The sequence below is a fragment of the Ambystoma mexicanum genome, chromosome 1p (genome assembly GCF_040938575.1).
Source record: "Ambystoma mexicanum isolate Mex_15411 chromosome 1p, UKY_AmexF1_1, whole genome shotgun sequence".
NCBI lineage: Eukaryota > Metazoa > Chordata > Amphibia > Caudata > Ambystomatidae > Ambystoma > Ambystoma mexicanum.
In genome coordinates, this window is record NC_090921.1 from 466,182,959 (window position 1) to 466,210,729 (window position 27,771).

The following is a 27,771-nucleotide window of genomic DNA, read 5'->3' on the forward strand; positions in this document are numbered from 1 at the left end:
CTCCAGAAATGCATACCATATGGTTACGGTGTTCCTTTGAATTAAACTGTAGAGCGCAATAAGGTAGATTTACCTGTGTTGAAATCTTTCATCTTGACTATTAATTTTAAGTTGTTGTAGACGATGAATCTCAATGTTCTATTTTCTGGGAAAATAATCTTTTATCTGATAGAAAGTTAGGACATTTAAGAGCCTGGCCCTTGATCACCTATCTTTTTTTTTATTTTTATTTTTTTAATTCATTTATTTATAAAGTTTCACAAGTAGATAAACGATAAATCAATCAGAACAAATAATACAGCACAGCAAAAATATACAGAACAGCAGAACAGGGCAGACATTCTCTCAATCCAATCATCAAGAGTTGGAGCATTCTGTGATTTCCAGCCCCTCAAAACCAGCTTTTTGCCCAGACTGGCACCACGGAGCAGAAACATTTTCCGTGACATAGAGGGATCCTCCAGCAAATCCCCACCTCCCAAAATCATTGTCATAAAATCAAATTCTACATCCAGATTCAAGTCACGCAGACAGGAACAACAAACATCATGCCAAAATCCCCTTGCACGCACACATTCCCATAGTAGATGTTCCAAACTTCCCTGTCCATTCCCACAACACCAGCAATCATCCGAGTCCATCAACCCCCTCTTAAACATCCGTTCCGGACTCCAAAACACCCTATTGAGGATCTTTATCTGTCTCGATCGTTCCTCCAGATCAATAGCACATAGTTTAATATTCGCACACGTATCCAACTTACTTGCTTTGAATTGTTTTGTACTCTGAGTGATGCTCAATTTTATGAAATTGACATTAAATAGCTGCACTTTATTGAAGATTAACTTTTCCCTGAAAGTGAAACCGTTTATAACATTTGCAGGAATTTTATAGAAAACTCTATACCATATGAAAAGAAAAGGGGATAGCTACACTATCATCTCCCACTACCTTGCCTTTACACATGTATTATAAAAGGGAGACACGCAGTAATATTCACAGAAAATAACTTTTTCATAAATGGTGTAAATAAAACTATAAATGTGCTAAAAATGCTACCCTTTATTTTAGTAATACAAAATATATATTAAATATGCGACAACAATTAAGACAACACCACAAACATATGATTTTAGTCACAGAATACAACAATGATGTATGAACAGCTCTCATATATTACTCAAACTCACTATTTCATAGGTGCACCTTTTTTGGCAATGTTATAGTAGAGCATGCTGATCTCTCATAAATACTCCCACACAATAATACTAGATAAGAGTGTTTTCATGTATTCAGTCTGCCATGTTGAAATGTGATATTTGCCAGTACTGAATCAGTTTATTCCATGTTTTCAGATTGTCTCTATATTTATTTCATTTGACAGCACCCAAACCGCTATGCATCACGGCGCTGATAAAACTTAATTGAGGGAAGCATACAAAGTACAAATCCGGCAAGCAGAGGCAAGATCCGTGGGGCCACCCTAGTCAATCTAGTAATATTTAGTCATATATGCAAGTTAAACCACTAGCAGCACAACCATTTTATTACTGAGAATGAAGCTTTGTGTTAATGATTGAAGCAGGAGGCATACTACTGACCTAAGGTACATAGAAAAGTATCTTTTCTAGCCACTCTTCAAGAAATACCTGCATTCCCCGATATTAAAATAAGTGTACTTGAATGATATATATATATGATCATTGAGATGTCCAGCAACATAAGCAATCGGGACAGAAACATGTAGTGCTGAAAGAGACCTGCATATAATATGTCTAGTCAGCTAAGTGGATGTGAAATTGCCAGTGTATCCTTAATTATGTAGATGGACTGAAAGATGATTGCACCACAACACACAGGTGTGATTATGGTCGTTTCTCTGTTTTATGAGGACTGCTGTGTTTTGTCATTGTAAGTGCACAGGTGAATATATTTATTTTATTATAATAGAAATATATTGTTGCATTTTAGCAGATTTCCGGTTATATTTATCCAGCATAAAATTATTTTGTGTGCATATCATGTCTACCTTCTTTTTTAAAAATAAAAATATAAAACTGACCAAAGCTTGTGTAAATTATTCACTCGCATCTTCAAATTACCTCAATGATAGAGGAAAATAAAGTATAGCTAATACAGATAATTGCTATCACCCCATATCCCTATTGGACAGCTCAGCAAAGATGTGTGCTAAATGCATTTTGGATAGCGGAGAATAGCATCCTGGGTCACCTTCAGGCAGGTTTAAGGAGTGGTTTTTCTACACCGGACCACTGTTTACTGTTTTATCCTATCATTAATCATTAACTAATACTGTAAACTTCGTGGAGGGCTTGTGTATGCTGCCTTTTAAGATCTGGAAAATGCTTTTGATGGAATCGACGGGGCACACTGTCGAAGAAACTAGGGATACTGCACATTTTCGGAGACTTGTGCAACTATGCTATGACAAAACCAGGATTTCAGTCAGACCCTGGGGAATAGGCGATAACACTGAATTCATGGATTCAAAAGGGAGTAAAACAAGACAGCCCCTGGCACTGTTGCTCTTTATTCTTTTCATGGCAGATTTCGACGTTGCAAAGGATAACAGCAGGGTGTGCCCACCCAGGCTGGAAGACTAGGAATTTAACGCCCTACTTTACGCTGATTAGTGTCATCCTGGCACTTACCCCTGAGGGTCTGAATCATGGGCTTATCTATGCAACAGAGTTTCTATAGGCTAACAAGCAAAATTAAACAAGGACAAAGCTAAGATTGTGACGGTTGGGGGAAAGGATAGGAAAATCAAGTGGGAATTTTAAAGGAGTCCCAGTGCAGTTGGTGGATTCGTACTTGTATTTAGGCATGACAATTTCGAGAGACTGCAAGTGGTTGCAACATATTAATCGTCAAGCAGGGAGGGCCAGAATTGACCTCCAGGTCCTACAAAGGTTTTATTTTAAATATGGCGGCCGAAGATTGGACAAATGCATTGAGGTTTTTAAAAGTAAAGTTGTGCTTTACAGCAGTTGTATCTGGAGCTTTTGTTCTTGCGAACCCCTTCAGGTTGTACAGTTGCAATTTTGTCGTCAAACTCTGGGGCTCCCACCCGGTTGCCCAAGCAGCACACTGAGGATTGAGCTAGGGATCCAGAGTATTATCATATTGGCACAAGTCGCACAACTAGCCTATTTTGCACAAAGAAAAAAAATAAAGGTAACCACTAATCAGAATCTCCAGTTGGGATTTTCAGTTATGGAAAGCCACCCTTAAGTATATAAGCCGGTCTGGTATTAAACTGGAAGCAGACTTTGGGAAAGAGGAAGTCACTTATGCGCAAGCCAAAACAGAAATCAAAACCTGTTCCAAAGAAAATTGGCTGTGGGTGTATGGAAGGAAGATTTGTGCTCTACCCTCTCTTGTAGCGTATGTACAGTATAAGGGGAGCCTGTGTGCCCCGCGGCCAATATCAGATTTCTATTTCCCTGAAGGGACGAAGACTCCTACTTAAGGCCAGGTTAAACCTGCTTACACTTGTGAAAATACCTACCCGGTCAAAGGCTTCAACAAATTGCAACTGTGGTATGGGTGTGGACGAAGTCTGGTGCTCTTTATTCTGTTATGCCCATTTTATAAAGGGAGAAAATGAGATGGCTGACACCTCGTTTTTTAAACATCAACTATTAGATCTTGTAAGAGGTGATGTTTTTAATTTTTAAGTCTTAACAATTCACAATTCCTCTATGATCTGATGTATTACCTAGGTCAGTCTTTAAAGAAGAGGTTTTGCATAGTAAATGTAAGGGTGGGTTTGAGGGAAGGTCTAATGGTAGTATTAAAAACTGAGAATGACGTGGTTTTAACTAGGCTGTTATATTTCATAAACCTTTATATTCAGCTTTGTTTTATTATGTAATGTGCTGTGAGTTAATGTATTTTTTATGCTAATGGAAAAATCTGAATAAAATATGCTAAAGAAAAATAAAGTGTAGCTGAAAAGTTCACGGTGTAAGACAGTGGGTTTGTTATGATAAAATTTAAGTCATGGTACTTTCACAACTTAATTTCTGATGAAGTTAAGGAATTGCATATTTTCGTGTGGATATTGTCAGACTCCGGTTCCACCTCCCCTTGCTCCTCACCTGATTCTTCTGAGGATTGTTCCTTGAGATGAATCTTGGTCTTTGGAAGCTTCTTTTTCTTGCTAAAAGTCTTGCCCTTGGGTGTCCGGACCTTCTTCTCGTGTAGATAAGGTCTATCCCCTCCGGAGGCCACCTTGACAGCTGTGGGAACCTGTCTTGGAGGCCTCCAGGGGGGCCAGCCACACGTCCAGGGAAAAAGCCAAAGGCAGAAAAAACCCTGTGGATTTTGATTGTAGGAAACGAGGTGGTAAGTCCTAGGGAATCAAGGCAGAGTGCAGGAAACTCCTCTTAATTGCTGAAATGCCGGAAGCTGACTCTGAAGGTGGTTGATGAGGCAGAAGGATGGTCAGGTATTGAATATCAGAGACAAATTCCCCAATATGTATAAGAACAGGGAATGCAAGAATCTTTCTCTCCAGTAAGTTTGTATCAGAATAATAGAGAGTATTCAAAGAAAAGATGCAAAACGAAGAATACTGCCAAGGTAAAAGAAATAAGAGATAAGGAAACAGAAGAAAGAATAGAAAGTAGTACCCAAGCGGAAGAGAGGAAAGGTAGGATATAGCGGTGCCGAGTATCAGACCCTAGAGCCAAGAAGAGAGTGCCGCGTTCCGACTGCCAGCTGAGCCGAAAACAGCAGGGAACGCGGAAGGCAGATGGGGCGAGAAATCGCGGCTGCGCACAGAAGAAGGCTGCAGGCGGAATTAAAAGAACGGGAGATAAGCCGAGCGGTAAGAGCAGGGTAGACCCGTTTACAGACAGAAGGCCGTAGGCGGGGGAGCGAAACGGCAAGGTGCCGAAGCAGGTAAGATGCAGACAATAGAGCCGCAAACCGTTGGGAACTGAAGGTGGAAGTCTGGAACAGCGAAGCAGCCGAAGAAAGAAAGCAGCAGTGGCTAAGGTTCGAAAAGGGGAAGTCGGAGAGAGAAAGCGGGTAGTCCAATTAGGACTTTGATGGCTCAACAAAGGCGGCTACGAAAAGCCCAAAGAAAGAAGGCAAGTACTGAGAGTAACGGAGCATTCGAGTGAACAAACACAGATAAAACGCACTGAACTAGGGGGCGGAGTCAGCTCTTATAGAAGACTCCGCCATGTTGGATGAGGACTAGAGCGTAGCACACCGCTTGCTAGTACCTCCTGCGATTCCATAACTTCCACCCCTGATTCCTGACAGATATTTTTAAAGCAGTATTTGTGTTCACTGCATTTCGACAATGTACAAAATGAACAGAAAAACTGTAAACCTTTTTTTTAGTATTTTACACACGTTTTTGCATTGAATTCAGGGGAGTGAGCTACAGCAGAAGTTACAAGATTCCTGTGCATATTAAGTAGAATTTCCTTCTCTTGGTCCATTTTCTTTTGTTTGCATGTCACGTCTGTGTTCACGTTGTACTTCGCTTTCATTCATAACTGCCCTTTCCAGTTTCATCTCTCATTTAATGCTCGTGCCCTTATGACACATTAACCAGAAAAGTATACATTTCTTTTTTGTTTTTGTGTTGTATAGAGAACTCTGAATATGGGGCAAAGTGTATCTGAATGCCATATGCTGTTCACACCAAATACATTTTTCTACAAACGAGACCACCCATTCCAATTTTACCTTGATTGATTTCACTATTGTTTGGTCTTAAACAGCACTATGAGACAACTGTTTAAACATCATATTAAAAAAATAAGGCCTTCAAATAGTTTTTCCATACATTGCTTAAGAGCATCCTAATGGGGAAATATTTTCATATTTAATTTCTCTTAATTTATACAGCAGTGTCTTCATTGGTTTTCTCAGCAGGAGAGCCATAATGCTGAAATTTACCTTGGTCCATGTTTGAACTTTGCAACCTATTTTGTTTTGTTTTCAGCATTCTTCAATCCTGGGGAGTGTTTTTGGTGACTCTTATTATGACCAGCAGATGTCGGCACGGCAGACAAATGCTCTTTCTCATCAGGTGAGTAGTTGGGCTAAATCTTTGATGTCACTCTACAAACTGAGGGGCTAGGATTTAAACCTTCGAGTTGTTCGCCATGTGCTTGAATACTGCATGATTATATTCGGATGTTGCTGCCACAGCATCATCTCTGGTTTTAAAAGTAATAAACTTTAAATTATTTGGGTAGTCCTACACTGAGTGGAGATCAAAGAGGAAAAAAAGACTGGGAAATACCCTTTATCGATAAACAAGCTACTAAATCAATCCACAGTAACACTAATATTGTGATTATAGACACATTTCTATTAATTGATCATTATTATTGTAAGCTTTTCGTCTTCGGTATTGCCAAATAATTGCTTGTATTAACCGTATTGGACATCTCTTGTTTTTTTTAAAAAAAAATGTATTGCCATTAGCGCAAACTCAGCTAGATCTCCGTAGGGTGCCTGAATTCGGCTTGGCATTTTATGTAGTGGTGCAGAACTTTTGATGGAGGGAGAGGAGGATTTTTATTTGTACTGATGGTATTGTTGAAAGAGCAACGTTTTTAGTGTTTTGCATAACTGGACGATGGTGGAGGGCACTTGCAACCTCTACCAGGATTGAGTTCCAGGTGGTCTGGGAGGGTCAGGAGAAGGACTATCGCAAGTCTTCTTTTAGCGGGCAAGCTTCCACTCCAAACCTTTGATACTTTTGCAACACGAGATGCCGGAGACTGCAGAGGAGTGTAGTTTATCCGCCAAGTATGTTGGTGTTCTGGTTGAGACTGCTTTGTAGGTGATGCATGCAGTTTTGAATATGATCTTGGTGTGGATGGGGGAGCCAGTGAAGCATGCGCAATGTTAGAGATTGTCGAATTTGTGGACCTGTATTGGTAGGCTGCAGCGTGGTGGGCTACTTTGAAGGGGGCCAAGTGTGTGTGTGGCTAGGAGCCCAGTAAGGAGGACATTTACCCCATCAGTATGTGAAATAACGAGGACTTGGACCACCCTATGGAATTTGTTTGGACGAAGGGGGGTTGATTTTGTGGATCTGTAGCCATGCGGTTTGTGCTTTGTGGTTATGTGATTTTGGAATGAAAGGCTACTGTCAATGAAGCCCAGGGATGTAGCTTAGTTTGACACCTGAGCGATGAATCCTTCCAGGCACGTCTGTCACGTCCTCAATCTTGCCCTCCTTCCGAAACTTACCCGACACCATTTGTTCCCATACCCACCACCCACACCAACGGGGAAGACACTGCAGGCGGGATGTCAGAGGGGGCAGGACCACCTCCTTCCGCCCATTTCCATGTTGGCGCTTGCCCTGGCGTCTCATCCATGCCCGACGGCTCCGGGGCCGTCGGCTCCAGCGCCCGCGCACTGGAAAACCCGATCGCGTCTCGCTCAGGCGATCATGTGATTAGTCACGGGTTCTTCGTCTGCCACCGACGCCGGCGTCCACACACTGGGCAACACCAATCACTGCTGGCGTCCGGCCTCACGTGACGCTCCTGTGCGGTCACGTGCCCTGTCACGTGACCTCAATTTCCATCACAAAAGGAGCCGAGAGGAAACACTCAGCGCTTCACAGATGTTTCTACCAGAGACCTGTTCGGCGTTACTCTTTTCTTCTTGCTACAGTTTGGAACTCGACCACGGAACGTTACTTTGGACTTGTATTGGATTTTCCTCTGAACTCGACGTATCTTCTGGACCCTTGGAACTCTTGACCTCACTTTCTGGCCCTGGTACTGCTCTGGATTACCCTTTTGTCTTGGCGAACTACGAACCACACAATTCCTGTTTATCACGCTTTTGCCTCCTGAACCACTTGGGGTTCACTAACTATTGTGCTCACTATCTGGACCCTGGATTGGCTCGCTAACTGGTCACGTTCTTGCTGCAGGTGTGGGTTGGAGGAACTGCAGTACATCCCAGCCTGCTGTTTGTCTTCCCTTGCTGCCCATTCAGGTTTCCCACCAGTTCTACCATCCACGGGGTAAGCTTTTGTCATTTTACCTTGTTTGCTTGCACTGCCATTCTTTTCAAAGTATACCTGATCCTAACCTTTGCTTTACAGCACTCAGGGGTCCTTCCGGTGTTCCCGGTATCAGACCGACGGCGCCACTTCACACCTGTGGCCTCAAAGATTGCTAGGGCAGTATTCTATACTTGCTCGAGCGGTACTTGGGGACGGAGGTAGTTTATAGCTGCACGACCATCAAGGCGGACCACCAAGATCAGAACAACGTCATCCAGCCATAGTTGCACAAGTTGTTTGGCGGGGCGACTGATGAGGACAAATTTAGTCTTGTTCAGTTTGAGGTAAGCATTTGACATTCATGTTTGGTGAGTAACCAGGCACTCACGGAGGCAAGCAATGTCCTGGGGGCCTCTGACCTTAAGGTACAGCGAAGTGTCATGTTGGGGTAATTTAGAAATGTTCCTGAGGGTTCCATGTATAGATTGAAGATGATTGGGGAGAGAATGGAATTTTAAGGGACCCCACATGTGACTGAGTCCGATTGATTTGAATGAGCCCATCTGTATGCCTAGTGCCTACCGGAAAAGTAAGATGCAAACCATTTTAAAACTGTTCCTGAGAAGTCCAAACTGTCGACGGGGAGTGTGAGGAGTATTTAGTGATCAACTGAGTCGAAGGCAGCTGAGGGGTCTAAGAGGACTAGGAGACAAGGCTCTGCAGTGTTTGTGATTCTGGGCGCATCGTCCACCACTTGGATGGTTGCAGTCCCAGTGCTGCGTTTGGGGGCAGAAGCCAGATTGGTAATCGTGGTGGTGGTCAATATTGTCTATTTTGGCAAGTAGCTGTGTTGCAACTACTTTCTCAAAGCTTCCCGATGCACAGGAGGCTTGTGGTAGGTCTGTAGTTGGCTAAATTCTCTGGGTAAATTAAGTATTATTTTTTTATAAGGGGTCCTATGAGACCCGTCTTCAACATGTCTGGGAATGCACCTTCACTGAGGGAAGCATTCACAATGCCAAGGAGTGCATTAAGTGCTGGGAAAGTGACTTGTTTCATGAGGGAGGCTGGGCGAAATTTGTAGGTTTCAGTAAAGCAAGTCTGAGAAAAGGGTGATGTCTATCCAGGAGGGCAGTGGCCGAGGGGGCATGGATAGCAGGGCTCGGTCTGTTTTTGAAGCATCAATTTGACGCTTGATTTGATCAATTTTGTTAATTAAGGTGTCATGTGAGACCACTGAGCAGGCATTAACCATCCTAACCAGGCAGATGTGATTAGAAGGCGCAGTCTACATTGATATAGATGAGGTGTGCCAGGTTAGCTGTCCAGGGCTACTTTGGGAGTTTCCTTGATACCTAGGGAGGATAGGGACTGGGTTGTGGTGAGTCTGGACACAGTGATATTTACCTCATGTAGCACAGGCAGATTAACCGGGCCTGGAAAGGGCCAACAGAACCAAACGGGCGCTGTCCTTTTCTTAGACTGCACGTCACACAGCCGGGGAAAGACACACTGTGAACTAACAGCTAAAGTGGGAAACGAAGGGTCGGGCCCAAGTTGCTAGGCAGGGTTTAGGTCACGTGACCTAGATCCACTGGCACCAGCCCATGAATGGAAGATGCAGCAGCTTAGCTGCCCAGCTGTTAAATTTGAAGTGGCGGCAAACTAATTTAGACAGCTTCACTCAACTACTTATGGGGTTTGGACATACCTGTTTAAGGAGACTGTTTATCAAAAACACAAAATATCCAGTTTCTTAGGAATTCAGAACATGATAAAATCTCGATACTAAGTGAACATACTTTGCGACTTTTTCTTTTTTTTTGTGCCCATTTTCTTATTACTCATATATTGTCCTCCATTTTGTGAATTTCTATTCAGTCAATGAAGCAGGAGGTGGCATCCCTGGAAAGGTGGTGAGATTTCTTATACTTTTCACCAGGATTACATATCTAGTAATCCTTCGAAATAGTGAGGGGCCCTAAAATAATCTTTAGAGAAAACTGTCTGGGCTGTTGACCTCTTTAATGACCAAGTTCCGAGATGGCAAGGCCTCCCGCTTTCGTTACTGGGAAGAATTGCGTTCATGATAGTCCTGCCAAGATTCTTATCTCTTTAAATCCCCCCACCCCCTCTCTCGGCACATTACTTCACCCACCTTAAGGTTCTCTTTCTATAGCTCATCTGGCTCAGGAAGCAAGCGAGAATAAAGTGGAATAAAATGGCACAGCCCCTTATCAAAGGTGGACTTCTGTTCCCAGATTTTGAGAAATACTATTTCGCCTAGCAGGCTTATTTTTTTTTTTTCTTTCTACTACCCCGCAAGACGCACTAGAGTGCACATACAGATAAAAAGGGTGAGAGCCGCTCCAGCGCTGCTCCGCACAGTGATATTGAGAGGGTCAAATTACAAGAGTAAGGAGATGAACAAAGTCGTGCGAAGCCTAGAATAGGATAGCGGCAATATCGGGTGTAGTCAGTCTATACTCTGCTACCAGCTAAATATGTGGCTGAGCTGAGAATAACTCGCGGGAATGTATATATCGGCTTGCTGCTAATCTCCGACTAGATGCATTCGGGGACTATTTTCCAGAAGCAACTGTTTTGACTCTGAAAACCCTTTAAAGAGAAGGGAGGCGCAACACCCCACTATATATTAATGTATTTCAGAATTGGGAATTAATATAATGCTTTCTTTTAGTCTTTCCCTGCCAAACCACCCACATTCACACTGCTACAGGACACTATTAAGGCTCAGGTGGAGGGGCCATCAGTTTCTGTAATTTGAGCGGCTCATTTGAGAGGTCCCTATTGTGGATGACTCCTCGATACGTAAATGGGGAAACTAGTCTAGACCTAAAGACTCCAGCAGACGATTGGTCTTCTATAGTGGGTCAAACCAAAATGAAATCACTAAATGCCAGGTGTAAGTTGATTCATTTGAATTTCATACACCAAACTTATTATACTCTGCCCAAGTTACACAAATATTTGCCAGCGTAGGGTCTGCCATGGATTCACATGCTCATGAATATTCCCCGTCGTCAGGCTGGGAATCCTCGGTAAAAGGAAAAAAGTTCCACTCTTTCACTTAAACTGTATTATTCCTCTAAACCAATCACTGTCCCGTGGGTCATACTACCACCATCCAATGACGGTCTTCTCCATAAGCCCCATGTTTGGCATCCATCTTTAGATTTTTACAGCACGCTTCAGTTTTGGGAGTGCTCGAGTTTACTCTCTGCGCTATTTGTATGTTTTTTTCTTGTTTTTGACAGGAAAAAGTTCTATTATTGTTTCAAAGAAGCCTGTATGCTCTTCACTGCCGACAGCGAGGATCCATTGTCCGTGAAGTTCCGCGCCCCTCAAGGACGAAGATCGTCGAAGATTCTACAAGGCCTTTTGGCCTCGTGCCCTCCAACCAGGACGGAAGAAAAGGACGGAAGGTCCCTTTTCATGCCCTGCACCAGATGCGGGCTATGGAATGCGTTTGTGGAGGAGAAGCACCTGCAATGCCTCTAGTGCCTGCACCTGGACCACAAGGAGGGAGAGTGTGAGATGTGCATTAGTTTCTCCAAGAAGACCACGAAAGACGGGAGTACTAGGCTGGCTGCATGGCTTAACGCCAAGGCCTCTGCCCCTTGCTCCGACCAGGGTCATGCTTGTCCAGGACTGGCCGGTCCGAGGAGCCGTCTTCTAAGACTGTTGATGACTTCTCATCCGTGGGGGTCCAAGATAAGGCCAAGAGCCACAAGTCCACCAGGTTTAGCGGGTCCCAAAGTGGATAAGGCTCGATCAACCTCACCTTCCGCCTCCACTGCCAGCCGACAATCGGGCTCCTCTTTGAAACTGAAGTCATGTACCCCGGCTAAACTACGTGAGAAATCCAAGAAGCCGCGGCCAGAGGAGAAGGCCGAACAGTCCAATTAGGCTCAACCGGCACAGACTAAGACCTCGTCAGTGACCCCGAAACAGCCATCCCAGGCCATTGCCCAAACCATGGAGGTCACGTCCTGGACGATGACCATCATGAGTCCTTAAATACGGTCCACAAGGACGTTGAAGAGGACAGCGCACGGCCTAGTTTTCCTGTTCTGCCTTATCAGCCGAGGGACATTTCCTTGGATATTCTGTTGACTCTACACATCTTTGTGTCAGAGATCCAGATGAGGATGACTCCGGTACCTGTGGTCCCCCAGGTCACCGATCAGCCTCCAGAGAAGAAGAGAAAGCGTCATCTAATGCCCCCATTTCAACCTCTTCCGCCACCACGTCGGGTTCCTCCTCCCCCAGCAGACCCAGACACTGGGATAGATACAGCCATGACGACGGATGATGACTAGGATATCATCGCCGTGGGCGGTGAATCTCCACATTTGATGCCCAATTTAGGGTGTCCCCACCTGATTAGGTGGCATCGTTCCATTTAATGATCTGCAGAGCCTTCAAACTATTCCAGCTGGTGCCCGAGGAAACCAAGAAGCAGGGCTTCTTGTACCAGAGGTGTGAGGCCAAGAGGAAGGCTATCCTGGCGGTGCCCTTTCTGGACGATGTTTGGGAAGAGGGCCTGGCCCTCATGAACAACCCTTTCACGGCTACAGCGAAACGGGATAGACAGGAGAAGAAATATAGGGTGCTGGACTCTGCACCCAAGTGCCTGAGGTTGCAGCCATTGCCGTATTCGTTGGTATCGGCGGCCGCAAGAAACAGTCAGCCAACCCGTCCTAGTCATCTTTCATCCCTCCAGACAGCGAGGGGGGAAAAGGATAGACGCCATGGAAAAGGTGATTTCCACCCCACCATCCACTACCAAGGCAGCAACGCACTGGTTATCCTGGCCAGGTACGACAGGGAGTTGTGGTACAAGCTGGGGCTGATTCTAAGATGGAGGCAATCAGTCTCTTCCAGGAAGGGGAGGTGGCGTCTGATCACAGTGGCATTGGATGTCGCTGACACAGGTTTCCAGCAAATGGGGAACAGTGTCTGCCTTTGTCGCCAAGGTTGGAGGAAGACCACGAATTTCCATCAGGAAGCCCAAGCAAAGTTGCTGGACATGCCCTTCGACTGAGAGAATCTATTTGGAAAGGTTGTCGACCAGTCCTTTCAGGCCATCAAAGCGAATACAGAGACAGCCGGTTCCCTGGGCACCCTCCAGCAACACCGCTCTTTTCACTCCTCCAGGCAAAAGTCGAGCAGGTCTTGAAAAGGATTCTCCACATCGTACCGGCGCCCTTCCAGATCCACAACGCAGGAAGCCTACAGAGAGCGGAGGACAGCGTACCCCAGAGGGCAGTATGCCGGCGCAGAAGCAAGCCTGAACCGGCCGGGTCATTGGGCCCCCACTTGTTCACCCTGGTGAGAGGGCCGGCTGGTGAGGTTCATCAGCGAGTGGAGAAAGATCACCGACAAATGGGTTCTGGACGCTCTCGCCCAAGCACATACTCTGGAGTTTCAATGCAGGTGGCCGTGGATCCCTCCTGTTGCCCTTTAGGAGCAGCACATCCCTCAGCTCCTGGAAGAGGTATGGGCCATGTTGCAAAAAGGGGTGATGGAGCTAGTCCCCCAACGGCCCCGGAGTCTATTCCAGATCATTTCTGGTCAGCAAGAAGACAGGGCTGGAGGCCCATCCTAGACCTACGGCATCTGAGCAAATACCTGAAGTCCCAAAGGTTCAGGATGGGCACGTTGCAACATGTGCTCGGCCAACTGGAAAAAGGAGACTACTTGACGTTGGATCTGGAGGGTGCCTAATTCCACGTCCCCATTTACAAGAAACATAAGTTTCTACTTTTCGCGGAGCAGGGACAGCACTACCAGTTCAAGGCTCTACCTTTCGGTTTGAAGTCGGCCCACATACTGTTCATGAAATGCCTGGCACTAGTGGCGGGCGATCTACGTCTACAGGGCATACACGTATACCCTTATCTGGATGACTGGCTGATTCGCTCGTGGGAGCTGGGCGACGGACACACAGAGGTGACCGTCTGGCTACTAACCAATCTGGAATTCGCTGTCAACTATTTGAAGTCATCACAGAACTCGCTTTTCCTAAGCGTCAGGCTCGATATGGTGTCTTGCCTGGCGTCACCCTTCAGAGGAGAGGATAGCAGCCATTCAAGGAAAGGTGCAAAGGCTGTCGTCGACTAAGACAGCCACGGTGCGGGCCATCAATTTGTTACTGGACATGATGTCGTCCTGCATCTACCTCATCCAGCTCTGCAGGTTGCAAATGCAACCCCTTTAGGAATTCCTGGACGCCGGACTCTTCACGGACAAGATCTCTCAAAGAGTTCAGTCTGTCGATAGGATGGTGGAGCATCTGCTCCAACATTGCCCAAGGCACAGGATTTTAAAGCTCGCCATACCAGGAGACGGTCACCACGGACGCCTCCGTATAGGGATGGGGAGCGCACAGCGGACATCTGCACGCCAGAGGCCTGTGGCTACCGGAGGAGAAGGATCTTCATATCAACATCCTGGAGCGACGGGCAGTGTTCTGGGCCCTCATGTCATTCCTGCTGTCACTAGAATGTAACGTGGTGAGGATCTTTCCAGACAACGCCACCATGTTCTACATTAGGAAGCAGCGGGACACTCGATCCCTGGCACTCTCCAAAGAAGCGCAGGACTTGTGGCTCTGTGCTGTCGGACAGGGGATGTTGCTCGCCCCTCTCCACCTGTTGGGAGTCAAGAACACCATTGCAAACTCCCTCAGCAGGGAAGTGCGCTCCTGCCACAAGTGGGGGCTTCGTCAGGATCAGGTGGACCGCCTATTCGTCAAATGGGGCAGGCCCCAGATCTGTTTGCCACGGTGGCGAACTCCAAGTGCCAGGAATTTGCCAGCAGGTTCCACCAGTCGAGGAGCCTGGGGGACGCATTCTCCTTCCTGTGGGAAGGGCTGTTCCTGTACGCATTCCCTTGGTTCACCCTCCTGCTATGAGTCATCAACCCACTCAGTGCCCATGCACGATGATACTCCTCACCCCGGCGTGGCTGAGGCAGGTTTGGTATCCGACCTTCACAGCCTGTCGGCGTCACCTCCGGTCAAGCTGCCAGTGGCTCTGGATCTTCTTGCCAGATCCTTCATCATGACCCAGGATCGCTGAACCTGAGGGCTTGGCTCCTGCAGCCCTAGAGTTTGTGGAATGAGTTGCCTGCAGACTGCAGGGTGGTCCTCGCCAAGGCCAGGGCATTGTTGACTTTGAAGTGATGGACTGGTGCATGCCTCTATCAAGGTACATCTGGCGGCTATCTCCCGCTACACCATGTCTCCAGGAAGATTCTCACTTTGGTCCCACCGACTCATGAAGGAGTTTCTCAAAGGAGTTTTTTGATCTTTCCTGCCGGTAACAGCTCCTGCCCTGGCGTGGGAACTCTGCGTGGTTCTGAAGCGGCTCATGGCGGGCCCCCTTTGAGCCTATGCATCAGGCTTCTCTTGTTCCTCTCATGGAAAACTGATTTCCTTGTGGCCATCCCCTCTGCCAGAAGGGTAGGTGAGATCCAGGCCATATCCTGCAAGCAACCATACTGGACTATCCATGAATCAAGGGTGGTGCTGCATACGCACCCCTCTTTCATCCCGAAGGCTCAGTCGGAATTATACCTCGGTGAGTCTTTGGTGTTACCTGTTTTTTTTCCAAAACCGTAGTCGCCGGCGGAAAGGGCCTTGCATTGGCTAGACCTTGCTCGTGACTTGAAATTATATGTGACACGCACAAGAGTTTTCAGAAGACCTCACACCTCTTTGTGAACTTTGGTCCTGTGAACCATGTGAAGGCCTTGTCCAAGGTTTCCATTGCAAGGTGTTTCTCCGGCTGCATCACACACTCATCGGTTGGCGAACCAACCGCTACTCGCCGTCTAAGGGCCCACTCCACCAGAGCCATCGCAGCTACCACAGCGTTTCTCTCTGGAGTGCCCCTGCTGGTCTTTTACAGGGCTGCTACGTGGAGGCCAACGCACACTTTCACCAAGTTCTACTGCGTCAAAAGGGATTCCAGGGAGGAGTCCAGGGTCGGCCAAGTAGTGCTACGCAACCTTGTTCGCTTGAGGTGAGCTTGTTCCGGAGATAAGAATGTATTGCTTCTGTTGAGCCTTGCCACCTCCCGTGGTTGTGTAATGTTGTACTGCTATGTATTCGTTATTCATGATCATGTGAATCTATGCCAGACCCCATGCTGGAGAAGGTTTAAGTTACTTACCTTTTAACTATTGTTCTCCGGCCTGGGTCTGGCATAGATTCACATGCGGACCCTCCCTCTGACCCTCTGCGGCTCTTCTTGGTCATACTGCCATTTTACGTACGTAACAAATCTGAAGATGGCTGCCAGAGTGGCGGGTTAGGGAGAGGACTGTCATTGGTTGGGGGCAGTATGACCCAGGGGACAGTGATTGATTGGTTTAGAGGAGAAATACAGTTTTTAAGTGAAACTGAAATTGTTTTTTCTTATACTGAGGATTCCTAGCCTGACGACAGGGAATATTCATGAGCATGTGAATCCATGCTGGAGAACAGTTAACATGTAAGTAACCTTGTCCGGCTTTACCCCACAAATGCAGGCAATGTAAAAAAGAAATGTATGTAGACTTTGTCCACTTCGTATGGATCTGCCCTTCAATATCAGAATTCTGAATATTCAAAGTTCTGACACATTGTAAAAGAGCAGATTATAATGGACCCAAGGGTGGCCTTGCTGGGACACATTCCAAATATACTGAGCCATACAAGTAGATTGTCTGGGCTTCTGGTCCTGGCTGGTAGGAGAGTTGCAATAGCTTGGTGGTAAGCCCCGGTGCTGAGGGTCGATACTTGGCTGGAAGACATTGCATACTGTCATGATATGGAAACTGCTTACATGGATTCCAAGAAGGCTGCCTGCAGGGGGCGTATGTGCTAAAGGTAGTTTGTCTACGGCCCCATTTTGAAGGATAACTTTACGCTTCCTTGCCACCTCCTTTAGGTGTGGGAAAGTGTGTGATGGCCCCCAGCCCCATTAATGATGCAGAGGCCCGACTGATGTTTTGGACATTGGGCGTGCTGCAGAGTGGATCCTTTGACGCCTATTCGCGGGAGGCGACTGGTGTGGCACCCCATCTAGAGCCACCAACAAAGCAGAGGACCGCTGGACCGCCAGTGATCAAAGTGGTACCCACAGGAGGACATTTAGGTGAAGGAGAGCTGGGGGCAATGGAGGAAGAGGCATTTCCCCCCCCCCCCACCCCCCCCCCTCTGTGATTCTATGGAAGCGCCCGGCGGCAGGTCCAGAACTGTCGAGGAGCGCTGCGCACCCTGAGGTGGGATTGTGATGAAAGAAGCTATGCCCCTCTAGGATTGCAAGTGGACCCCTTCACTATATAAAGTTGGGCAGGAACGGCGGTCCTCATGTGAAGTTTATTACCCGACTCCTCTGCACCGGTGAAAATCATGTAGCAGAAGTGGGCAGGGCCTCATCCCACTAATACAAGGAGAAATCACCAAGCAACCCCAGAACCAGTGGTGATTTGGCGAGTGGTGCAGGTGAGGAGCAGGGGCCAAGGAAAATAAAAAGATATAAGTTTAGTCTGTGCCATTGGTGCGGTGGCCCTGGGCATTGAAAAACTGTACAGAAAGCCATGCGGTCCCCAGTAAACCCTCAAAGCATATAATCAAAGGTTAAGACTCTTAGCCTACAGCAGGGTGGGTGCTGCATTCTTGGGAAATAGAAACCCTGCAGGTGAAAAGCAGACACAAGTTGCTGGGAACTGCGGGTGGATTAACACTATTGTGGCACAAGCGGTCCGTGTTGGATTGAAAGACTAAGAATTAAAGGATATAAGCAACAGCTATCGTGTGGATGGGATTTGGTGGATGTAGCTAGCGGCCACTGACGCTGGGCATGGAAGTGATGCCACTTTGGGCTTTAAGGCAGTGAGAAGTGGTTAACCCCTGGGTTTCAGTCAACTGACTGTTAGTGGGATTTTAAGTGGGGAAAGCCTAAGGAAGCATATGTCAAGTGCTGAAGGGAGGGGATGTCATAAAGGCACCTGGCACCTCCCAAGGTGAACCCTCGAGGCACAGAGGGGACAATTCCGAAGTACTGGCAATCCGAGATGAAAGGTACTCCCAGCGAGACTATCTCCAGGACCGCGATCGACAGTTACAGTGACTACAGAACAAGGGGGCACAATGGCAATTAATAAAAACGAAGTGTTAATCCGATCACCAACAGTGCCTGAGGGAAATGCTCCAGGAGTCTTTTCAAGAACAGATCACCGCCCTAAGAGCTGACATAAAAACAGCACACTTCATATGCTAATTGGACCTGATCAAGCAGGGTTTATGAAACACTGTCGAACCTTTGATAATTTAAGGAGGGTATGTCGCCTATTTGAGAAAGTGGAAAGGCGTGGGTTTCCAGAGGTACTTCATGCATTCGATGCCGGGTGGGAAGAAGAGAAAATTAAATACTTGGGGGGGGTCTACGTTACAAACTCTAAGACAACGCTGTATGAGGCGAATTGCCCTCAGCTCAAATCTTTGAGAGGGGAGACCTGCAATGGTGGAATAGTCTGCAAAACATGGCTGAGGCGTAAGGCTTCGATTTAAAAAAAAAAAAAAAAAAAAATTAAAAAAAAAAAAATACACTACCACACTTTCTTTACTATTTCCAGGCCTTACTGGTATCAATTCCTAGGGGTTTTTTGAAGACACTTAACCGCATTCTATCTACCTTTATCTGGCATAAGAACGCGGGTGGCCTTGCAGACCCTAATGGCCTCAAGGCACAGGGGAATTATGGTTTTTCTCAATTTTTGAAACTATTACAATGCAGCCCAGTTAAGGTTACTGAAGTAATGGTTTTCAAGTCATGATAGTAAGCTTTGGGTAGATATGGATAGAGCAGTGGTGGCTGGCCCATTAGATGAGGTGTTATGGTTATCTGGGGTTGATTGTCCTTCGAGCATGACGTCTTTGCAACTTACTGCACTTTTAGGGGAAGTGTGGGATGAAGTGCTGAAACAGAAGCACATGTCAACTATTCCGGTACCCCTTACACCTATATGGGGCAACCCCCCAGTTTACTCCTGGGATGGAATAAAGCGCTTTTGGGAAATGGAGGGAGGCGAGCTGTGTACGATTTTATGCTAGGTCAATAAATTAAAACATTTGAGCAATGTAAACAATCTTTTGCACTTACGGAAAAGGATCGGCTCAGTTACCTCCAGCTTCGGCACTGGGTCATGCATCCCTGCCAATAAAATTCTGGCAGTCAGACAAATCACTAAGTTCGAGAAATAGATCATGTCACACATACAGGGGATATGCATCTCATTTCTACATTATACGCCTTACTCTCTTAAGGGGTTCCCTGGGAAAAGTGGTAATATATGGGCAAATAGGAGGGTACATTAGAGGGTCAAATAGCCGTCGAGCAATGGGAGACGCTTTGGCATGATATCCCGAAGCTAAAATGCTCAATCCAACTAAGAGAAATGTGGCATAAAATTCTCACTCCATGGCATTATCGATAATCGAAGATGCACAAATAGATCACTCAACTCTAGGAGAATGTCTAAAAGAAATCTGACTGGATGAATGCCAACAACCTAAAAGTCAACCTAGGAAAGACAGAAATCATGATTATATTAAAAAACCAAGAGAACAACGCCTACATAACCTGGCTGTGTCCACACCAGCAAAGGTAGTCAAAAACCTGGGAGTCCTAATGGACAACGCACTAACCTTAGAACCACAAGTAAACAAGATAATTAAGAAATGCCTCTTCCTCCTTCACTCAACAAAAAGAATCCACCTTTCCTATCCTTCACCCACAAAACACTGACCATTGTCACCCTCCTGTCAAGAATCGAAAATGCAAACAGCCTCTACCTCGGGATGCCAGAACACCACCTGCAAAAATGCAGCAGCTAGACTCCTCCTAAAAAGAAATCTAGAAGAGATCACATCACTCCAGCGCTAAAAAGGTTACATTGGCTTCCAATCAATCAACGTATCGCGTTCAAAACAATGTGCATAACATACAGGGCAATCGACAGACAGGGAGCAGACTTCCTACAAAAGAAAATAAGAATCTACAAGCCAACGCGGCAACTCGGATCGAGCAATCAAATCCACCTTGAACTAAAACCATACGCCAGGAAAAAACTAGGGGCCTCCTCTTTCTCCCACCTGGCGGCAAAACCCTGGAACAACCTCCCGAAGGGAATAAGAAATACCAAAGACCACCTAAAATTTACTTCTACACTTTGGAACCAGACTGAAACTATCAAACATGGAAATACAAAAGAACAGGCTGACCGAATCCAGGACAGCACAGACAACACCTAGAACTGACTTAGGGGAAACTCCCACAAGACAAAGAGAGACAATGCTAGGTGGAATCGACCAAGAGCGACCCTATCAGAACATAACAATAGCAAACAAGCCTACCGCAGACAGGCACAACTACCAACCTTACCCACTCAGACAGGGCGTTTGGTATGGGCGTAGGTCGTAAGTAGATTGATCCGAGAGGACCAGTTTGCACCAACCACAGCATGGGATGTATGGGCTGGCCGGAAAAAAATGAAGATAGAAACGCAGAAACTAACCAGCTTAATATATTGACGGAGACATGAGACAGCCTTATCCTGAAACTAGATCACTGAAAGGGAGACATTGTCTAAATTCTGAAAGAGACACAATAGGAGTGTGCTTTTCTCGGGACACAAATGCTACACACCAACCCTAAAAAAAAACTAAAATCCTCACCCCTCTTCACACACCTCACACCCTAACTAAACACAACCACACCTCTTAAACCGCTGCAACCTGCACGCACTTCACCACACCGCAACAACAAAAGCACCACACAGACCCTCCCACAACACAGGGTAGACTCAGACCGTATACCACACCAAAAAGCTCAGCGAAGGGTGTTCTACTGAACTGAAGCTGCCAACAGTACATCACTGCTCCTTTGCTCCTCTCCAAGTTTTTCCCTACTAACACGCCCTAACCTGCCCCCATTCTCTCAGATGTGCCAGAGCACCAGGGGACCACTCCGGTGGTGATAATGCGTGGTACAAACATCCTTTAACATTATACACCAGAGAGACTAAGTGTGATGTTTACGGGGTCACCACAGGAATGTTGGTGGAGATGTAAGGGAAAGGGGGGACTGGCACCAAATCTGGTGGTCTTGTCCGGCCATAAAATTACTCTGGGGCCAGGTAGGCAAGGCACTACAGGAGTTGGTGGGGGCAAATATATATGTGGACACAGGGGAATGTCTTCTGGGCCTTTGGAAAAAAGATACAGCTCCAAGAGATAGGACACACAAAAAGGAATTTATGGTTTTGATTTTGACAGCCCAATTGGTGATTACACGAAATTGGAAGAAAGAGGTGGCCCAATCCGATCACGAATGGTTTCATAAACTTTGGCATGTTCCTGCTATGGAATGGCTAACTTGTACAGGGGGGGAAGACCGAAAGTTCAGGTTAGATTGGGGTATGGTGCTGGACTACCTGAAGGACTATCGTATGGTATTCAATTGTGCCCACAAAATATTTGGGTTTTGGACATTGCCTAATGCCTCATTACAGTACTGCTGATCGAGGGTAGAGGAGGGGAGATCTCCAGTGGGGTTGGGGCATTACAAGGGTGCGAATGTTATGATTTTTTTTTTTTTTTTTAAAAGAAACGGCTTACATACGTACTATGCCTCTTAACGCTGCCCTTCCCAATGTGGTCTGTATCTGTTTTATCTGATGTCAACAATTAGGGATGGGTCTTCAGATAGGCAATAGGAAACGGCCCTGAATACTATGTGCGCCTCGTGGGCTAGGCCTATTAAATTGGGTGACCTTAACTGTTCCTTCAAATGCTTGTTCTTATGCTAACCATGTGTTGGTGTTCGCTGTTCTATATCCACATTGTTAGGCAAGAATTGATGTAGTAGCACTGTGTGAGACTGCACAAGCCTTACCTACTTGATATTAGGTAACCCACCTACACAAGTTGGCAGTGTGACTGAGCAGCCAGGCCTAGCTCAAGAGGGGTGAATGTGAGCTGTAGAGGTGTAGCAATGAAATTCGAAAATTCAAGTAACCAAGTAACACTTACACTCAAGGTTTCAGTTTTAAATAGTTATTTATTTCTCCAGCATTGGGTCTGGCAGATTCACATGCTCATGAATATTCCCCGTCGTCAGGCTGGGAATCCAATCACTGGTCTCTGGGTCATACTGCCCCCAGCCAATGATCATCCTCTCCCTGAGCCCCACCCCTGGCAGCCATCCTCAGATTTATACCGCACGTTCAAGTGTTGGAAGTCCTCGTGCTATAGCTCTCGAGCTTTTTATTGTGTTTTGTGCTTTTTCAAAGTGATTTATCTCATTTTTCGGTTAAATCGAGCCTCAAGCTCCACCGTTTCTACTTCTGATCAACGGGGACCCGTTTCGGAATTTTCTACCACCCTCAAGGGTGAAGTTTTCGTCGAGTTACGCTTCTTGGAGGATTCCAGAAGTTTCTGAGGCCTACCTCTCGGACTTGGCCCAGGAGAAGGGAAGCTCGACACCCGGATCCAAACTGTTCAGGAACTGCCCTGGATGCAAGTTGCAGAATGTGTTCAAGGAGGACGAGCATTCGAGATGCCTCTACTGCCTCCACGACGACAAAACGCACGTGGAGAAGGACTGTGCGTTTTGCATGAACATGTCGGACCGGACTATGAGGGATCGTTGAACCCGTCTCGCCAACTGGCTGGAAGGCAAGAGCCCGTCAGGTGAGAAGAAGTCGAGAAGACCCCCGTGAAGACCCCGGTGGAAAAAAAGGGGGGTGGGCCGGTGGCCATTACGGACATGGACACAGCCTCCGAGGAGGAGCTGGTTGAAGTCTTGGAGGGCCTCGACAAGAACGTTGAGAAGGCCCGGTCCCACGGGAGGGATCCCGACGAGGACAACGTCGAGAACGAGGGTGGTGCCGGCGAGGTTCCAGTGGAGATACCATGGCGCCCATTGTTTCCTGAACCGCAAGACAACTCGGCAGCCATTTTGATGGCAATCCAATCCTTATGATCAATACGAGATTGCCTCTACCCCAAACAAGAGGAGGAGGGTTCATCCGGCCCCGCCTTTTCAGCCCTCACGGCCCTCTCCGCCTTTGTCCCCGTCCCCTGTCCCTGGGGATGACACGGGAACAGATACGGCCACGACGGTGGTGACGGGACGGATCTCCCATCACCGCTTCCTCGGGCCTCCCCGCCCGACGAAATTGGCTCCTTCCACGTCATGATTGCCCGGGCATCCGAGCTTTTCCAGCTCTGCCCCGAACAGCAGAAGAAGGAAGGCTTCCTCTACCAACAGCGCGAGGCCAAGAGGAAGACGGTCCTCGCAGTGCCGCTGCTAGATGACATCTGGGACGAGGGACTTACACTTCTGAAGAACCCGTCCACGACGCCTGCCAAGAGGGACCGTTACGAGAAGAAGTACCAGGTCCCCTACGCCGCCCCCTGGTGCCTGAGGGCACAGCCGACCCTGGATTCGGTCATCTCGGCAGCGGCCAAGAAGAAAGCGGGGGGGCATCTGTTTCATCTTCAACTTCTATACCGGACGGCGAGGGAAAGAAATTGGACGCCATGGGACGAGGAGTCATCTCGTCCGCTGCGATGACGATTAAGGCGGCCAACGCTCTAGCGATTGTGGCCCGCTACGACAGTGAGTTGTGGTACAAGATCGCTCCCCTATTGGACTTCCTACCAGACAAGAGAGCAGGAAGGTGAGGTGGCGTCGGACCACGCCATAACGGTGGCCATGGACATTGCCGACACCGGTTTCCGCCAGTTGGGCAACATCGGTTGCCTTAGACGGCGGGGGTGGCTCAAAGCGACGGATTTCCGCCAAGACGCGCAAGCCAAGGTCTTAGACATGCCCTTCGACGGGAACAATCTGTTTGGAAAGACAGTGGATGAGTCACTTCAGGCCATGAAGACGGAGATGGCTCGGGCCTTGAGAGTTCTGCAGCAACGACGGCCGCCCTTTCGGAACTCCGGAGGCAAGCAAGGTGCCTCCAAAGGATTTGGCGTAGGATCCTCGACGTACCGTCAGGCGGCCCGCTCCTCATCACAAGAAGCTTACAGGGGACGAGGCAAGTCAGGTGGATCTCACCGTCGTCGCCAGGGAAGTCAAGGCGGCAAGGCTGCTGCCAAGCAAGACTGAACCGGCTGTTGCATCGGGCCCCCATCGAAGCACCCCGGTGGGAGGCCGGCTGACGAAGTTCATCAGCGTGTGGGAGTCCATGTCCACCGACCGTTGGGTGCTGGATGCCCTGGGCCACGAGCACACTCTGGAATTTCTAAAGAGGTGGCCCTGAATTCCTCCCGTGGCCAGGAAGGAAAACCACGCCCTTCAACTGCTGTTAGAGGTAAGGGCGATGCTCAAGAAAGGAGCCATCAAGCTCGTCCCAAAGAGGCTCTGGGGCTCCAGAGTATACTCAAGATACTTCCTCGTCAGGAAGAAGAGGGGAGGTTGGCGTCCCATCCTGGACCTGCGTCGACTAAACAAATAAATTAAGGCACAGAAGTTCCGGATGGTCACCCTCCAGCACGTGCTGGGCCAGCTGGAGGAAGGCGACTTCCTATAGTCGTTGGATTTGGAGGATGTGTACTTTCACATCCCCATTCTAAAAGGACATTGAAAGTTTCTCAGGTTCGTAGTCCAAAGACGGCACTACCAGTTCAAGGCCCTCCCATTCGGATTGAAGTCGGCTCCCAGGGTATTCACCAAGTGCCTAACACCAGTGGCGGCGTGCCTGCGCCTGCAGGGGATCCACGTCTACCCCTACCTGGACGATTGGCTCATCCGAGCAAGAACAAGGGAACTCGCCGTCGAACACACAGCGAAGACCGTCCGGCTGCTCACGGACCTGGGATTCTCCATCAACTTCCCCAAATCCCATCTGGTTCCTTCGCAGTTCGCACTGTTTCTGGGAGCCAGGCTCGATACAGTAGCGCGATTGGCCTCGTCGTCGGAAAAAAGGACGAAGGCCATCCTGGGCAAGGTGCAGCGTCTGCTGGCCACGGAGGTGGCCAGGGTAAGGTCCATCAAGTCTCTCCTCGGGATGATGTCCTCATGCATCTACCTGGTGCGCCTGTGCAGGCTTCGGATGCGCCCTCTACAGGAGTTCCTTGACACCCGTTGGATGCCAGCGACAGGCAGCTTCGAAGACAAGATCTCACTCAATGAAGTATTCCGCCAAGCAATTCGATGGTGGGGCACCCGCGCGCATCTCGCGGCGGGTACGGACTTTCAGACCCCAGCACACCAGGTGACGGTGACAACGGATGCCTCCCTGGAGGGGTGGGGAGCGCACACCAGAGATCTTCAAGCGAGAGGCCTCTGGCTCCCGGAGGAGAGGACGCTTCACATCAACATACTGGAGCTCTGAGCAGTGTTCTGGGCCCTCGGGTCGTTTCTCCCGTCCCTCAAGGGCAAGGTGGTGAGGATCTTCACCGACAACACCACCACGATGTTCTACATCCGGAAGCAGGGAGGAACAAGATCCCCAGCCCTATCCAAGGAAGCCCAGGATCTGTGGCACTGGTCCCTTGCCCTGGGGATGTTTCTGGTACCCTTTCATCTGGCAGGGATAAAAAAACACCATTGCCCGACTCGCTCAGCAGGAAGCTGCACTCGTGCCACGAGTGGGAACTGCGTCAGGGTCAAGTGGATGGACTTTCAACGATGGGGCAAACCCCAGATCGACCTGTTCACGACGGCGACGAACTCCAAGTGCCAGAGGTTCGCCAGCAGGTTTCCCCAGCCGAGGAGCATGGGCGATGCTTTCTCGTTCTCCTGGGACGACCTGTTCCTGTATGCATTCCCTCCGTTGCCGTTGCTACTGCGACTATCAACCAGCTTAAGAGCTCCCGGTGCAGGATGATCCTCGTCGCACCGGCGGGGCCGAGGGCTGATCTGGTTCCCAGACCTTCTGGAATTGTCAGCGTCCCCACCAGTAAAACTGTTGACGGACGCAGAGCTTCTCGCCAGAGAAGGAGGCGCCATTCTTCATCACGACCCGGAGTCACTGAACTTACAGGCCTGGCTCTTGCAGCACTAGAGTTTGGAGGGTACGATATCCCGGCGGACTTCAGAGAGATTCTTGCAAAGGCCAGGGCGTCCTCAACTCTCAAGTGCTACGGACACAATTGGAAGAGGTTCTCTGTCTGGTGCTGTGCACAGAAGATTAACCCTCTACGGATTACGGCCCCTCAAGTGCTACCATACTTACTGTCGCTGGCCAAAGCTGGAATAGCTCATGCTTCCATCAAGATACATCTGGCAGCGATTTCCCGATACACCAGAACTGCAGGACGCTCATCCCTGTGGTCTCATCGCCTGGTGAAGGAGTTTATGAAAGGACCATTCCCGCCGGTGAAGGCTCCAGCCCCGGCGTGGGAGCTCAAAGTGGTGCTGACCAGGCTCATGGGCCTGCCATTTGAGCCTTTGCATTCGGCTCCGTTGAAGTTCCTGTCGTGGAAGATGGCGTTGCTTGTGGCCATCACCTCTGCACGACGCGTGGGAGAGATTCAGGCCCTATCCTGCAAGCCTCCATACTTGACTTTTCACGAGACGAGGGTGGTGCGGAGGACGCACCCCTCCTTAATGCCCAAGGTGCCGTCGGACTTCCATCTCAACGAGCCCTGGGTGTTACCAGTTTTCTTCCCGTCACCTTAGTCGCCGGCCGAGAGGACTTTGCACTCGCTGGATGTAGCTAGAGCGCTGAAGTTCTACGTGGACCGAACAAAGAGTTTTCGGAAGACATCACAGCTGTTTGTGAACTTTGGACCTGTGAACCAAGGGAAGGCTCTCTCGAAGGCTTCCATTTCCAGATAGGTCTCCGGTTGCATCATGCACCGTCACCGGTTGGCAAACCGACCGTTGCCCGGCCGTCCGAGAGCCCATTCGACCAGAGCGATCGCTGCTACCACGGCGTTCTTGTCTGGTGTACCCCTGCTGGATATCTGCAGGGCTGCTACGTGGAGGACGATGCACACCTTCACAAGATTCTACTGCGTTGACCGGGATTCCAGGGAGGAGTCCAGAGTCGGCCAGGCAGTGCTGCGCAACCTGTTCGCCTGAAGGTGGTCCTGGTGAGGAGGTAAGAGTTGCTTAATGTTGAGCCTTTGCCACCTCCTGTGGTTGTGCATGTGTGGACTGCTATGTATTCTTATATTCATGAGGATGTGAATCCATGCCAGACCCCATGCTGGAGAAGGAACAAGTAACTTACCTGTAACTGTTGTTCTCCAGCATGGGTCTGGCATGGATTCACATGCAAACTCTCCTTCCTACCCCTCTGCGCCTCTTCACGTCATACTGCCACTTTGTGCTACCAAATCTGAGGATGGCTGCCAGGGGCGGGGCTCAGGGAGAGGGCAGTCATTGGCTGGGGGCAGTATGACCCAGAGACCAGTGATTGGTTACTACTAAGAAAGACAGATCAGAAACGAAACTGATACTGATTTTCTCTTTACCAAGGATTCCCAGCCTGACGGGGAATATTCATGAGCATGTGAATCCATGCCAGACCCATGCTGGAGAACAACAGTTACAGGTAAGTAACTTGTTCCTTCTCCTATAAAGCAATCGCTGTGCTCTGGGTCATACTGCCCCCAGCCAATGACTGCCCTCTACCGAAGCACCTCCTCTGGCAGCCATTTCCAGAGTTTTACTGCATGTTCAAGTGTTGGGAGCCCTCGCGTTTTG

General features: G+C 48.2%; 1 protein-coding gene across 8 annotated transcripts in view; it reads left to right on the top strand.

The window, feature by feature from the left end:
• CRTC1 (CREB regulated transcription coactivator 1) overlaps positions 1-27,771 on the top strand; it is a 1,230,699-nt gene that overhangs the window by 910,992 nt on the left and 291,936 nt on the right. For 7 of the 8 annotated variants that reach the window (XM_069649310.1, XM_069649311.1, XM_069649312.1 and 4 more), the window contains one exon: positions 5,990-6,076. The exons of the other annotated variant lie outside the window; for it this stretch is intronic. In XM_069649310.1, coding sequence (XP_069505411.1) covers positions 5,990-6,076 — 87 coding nt within the window. The remainder of the gene's footprint in view (positions 1-5,989; positions 6,077-27,771) is intronic. 8 annotated transcript variants of the gene reach the window in all.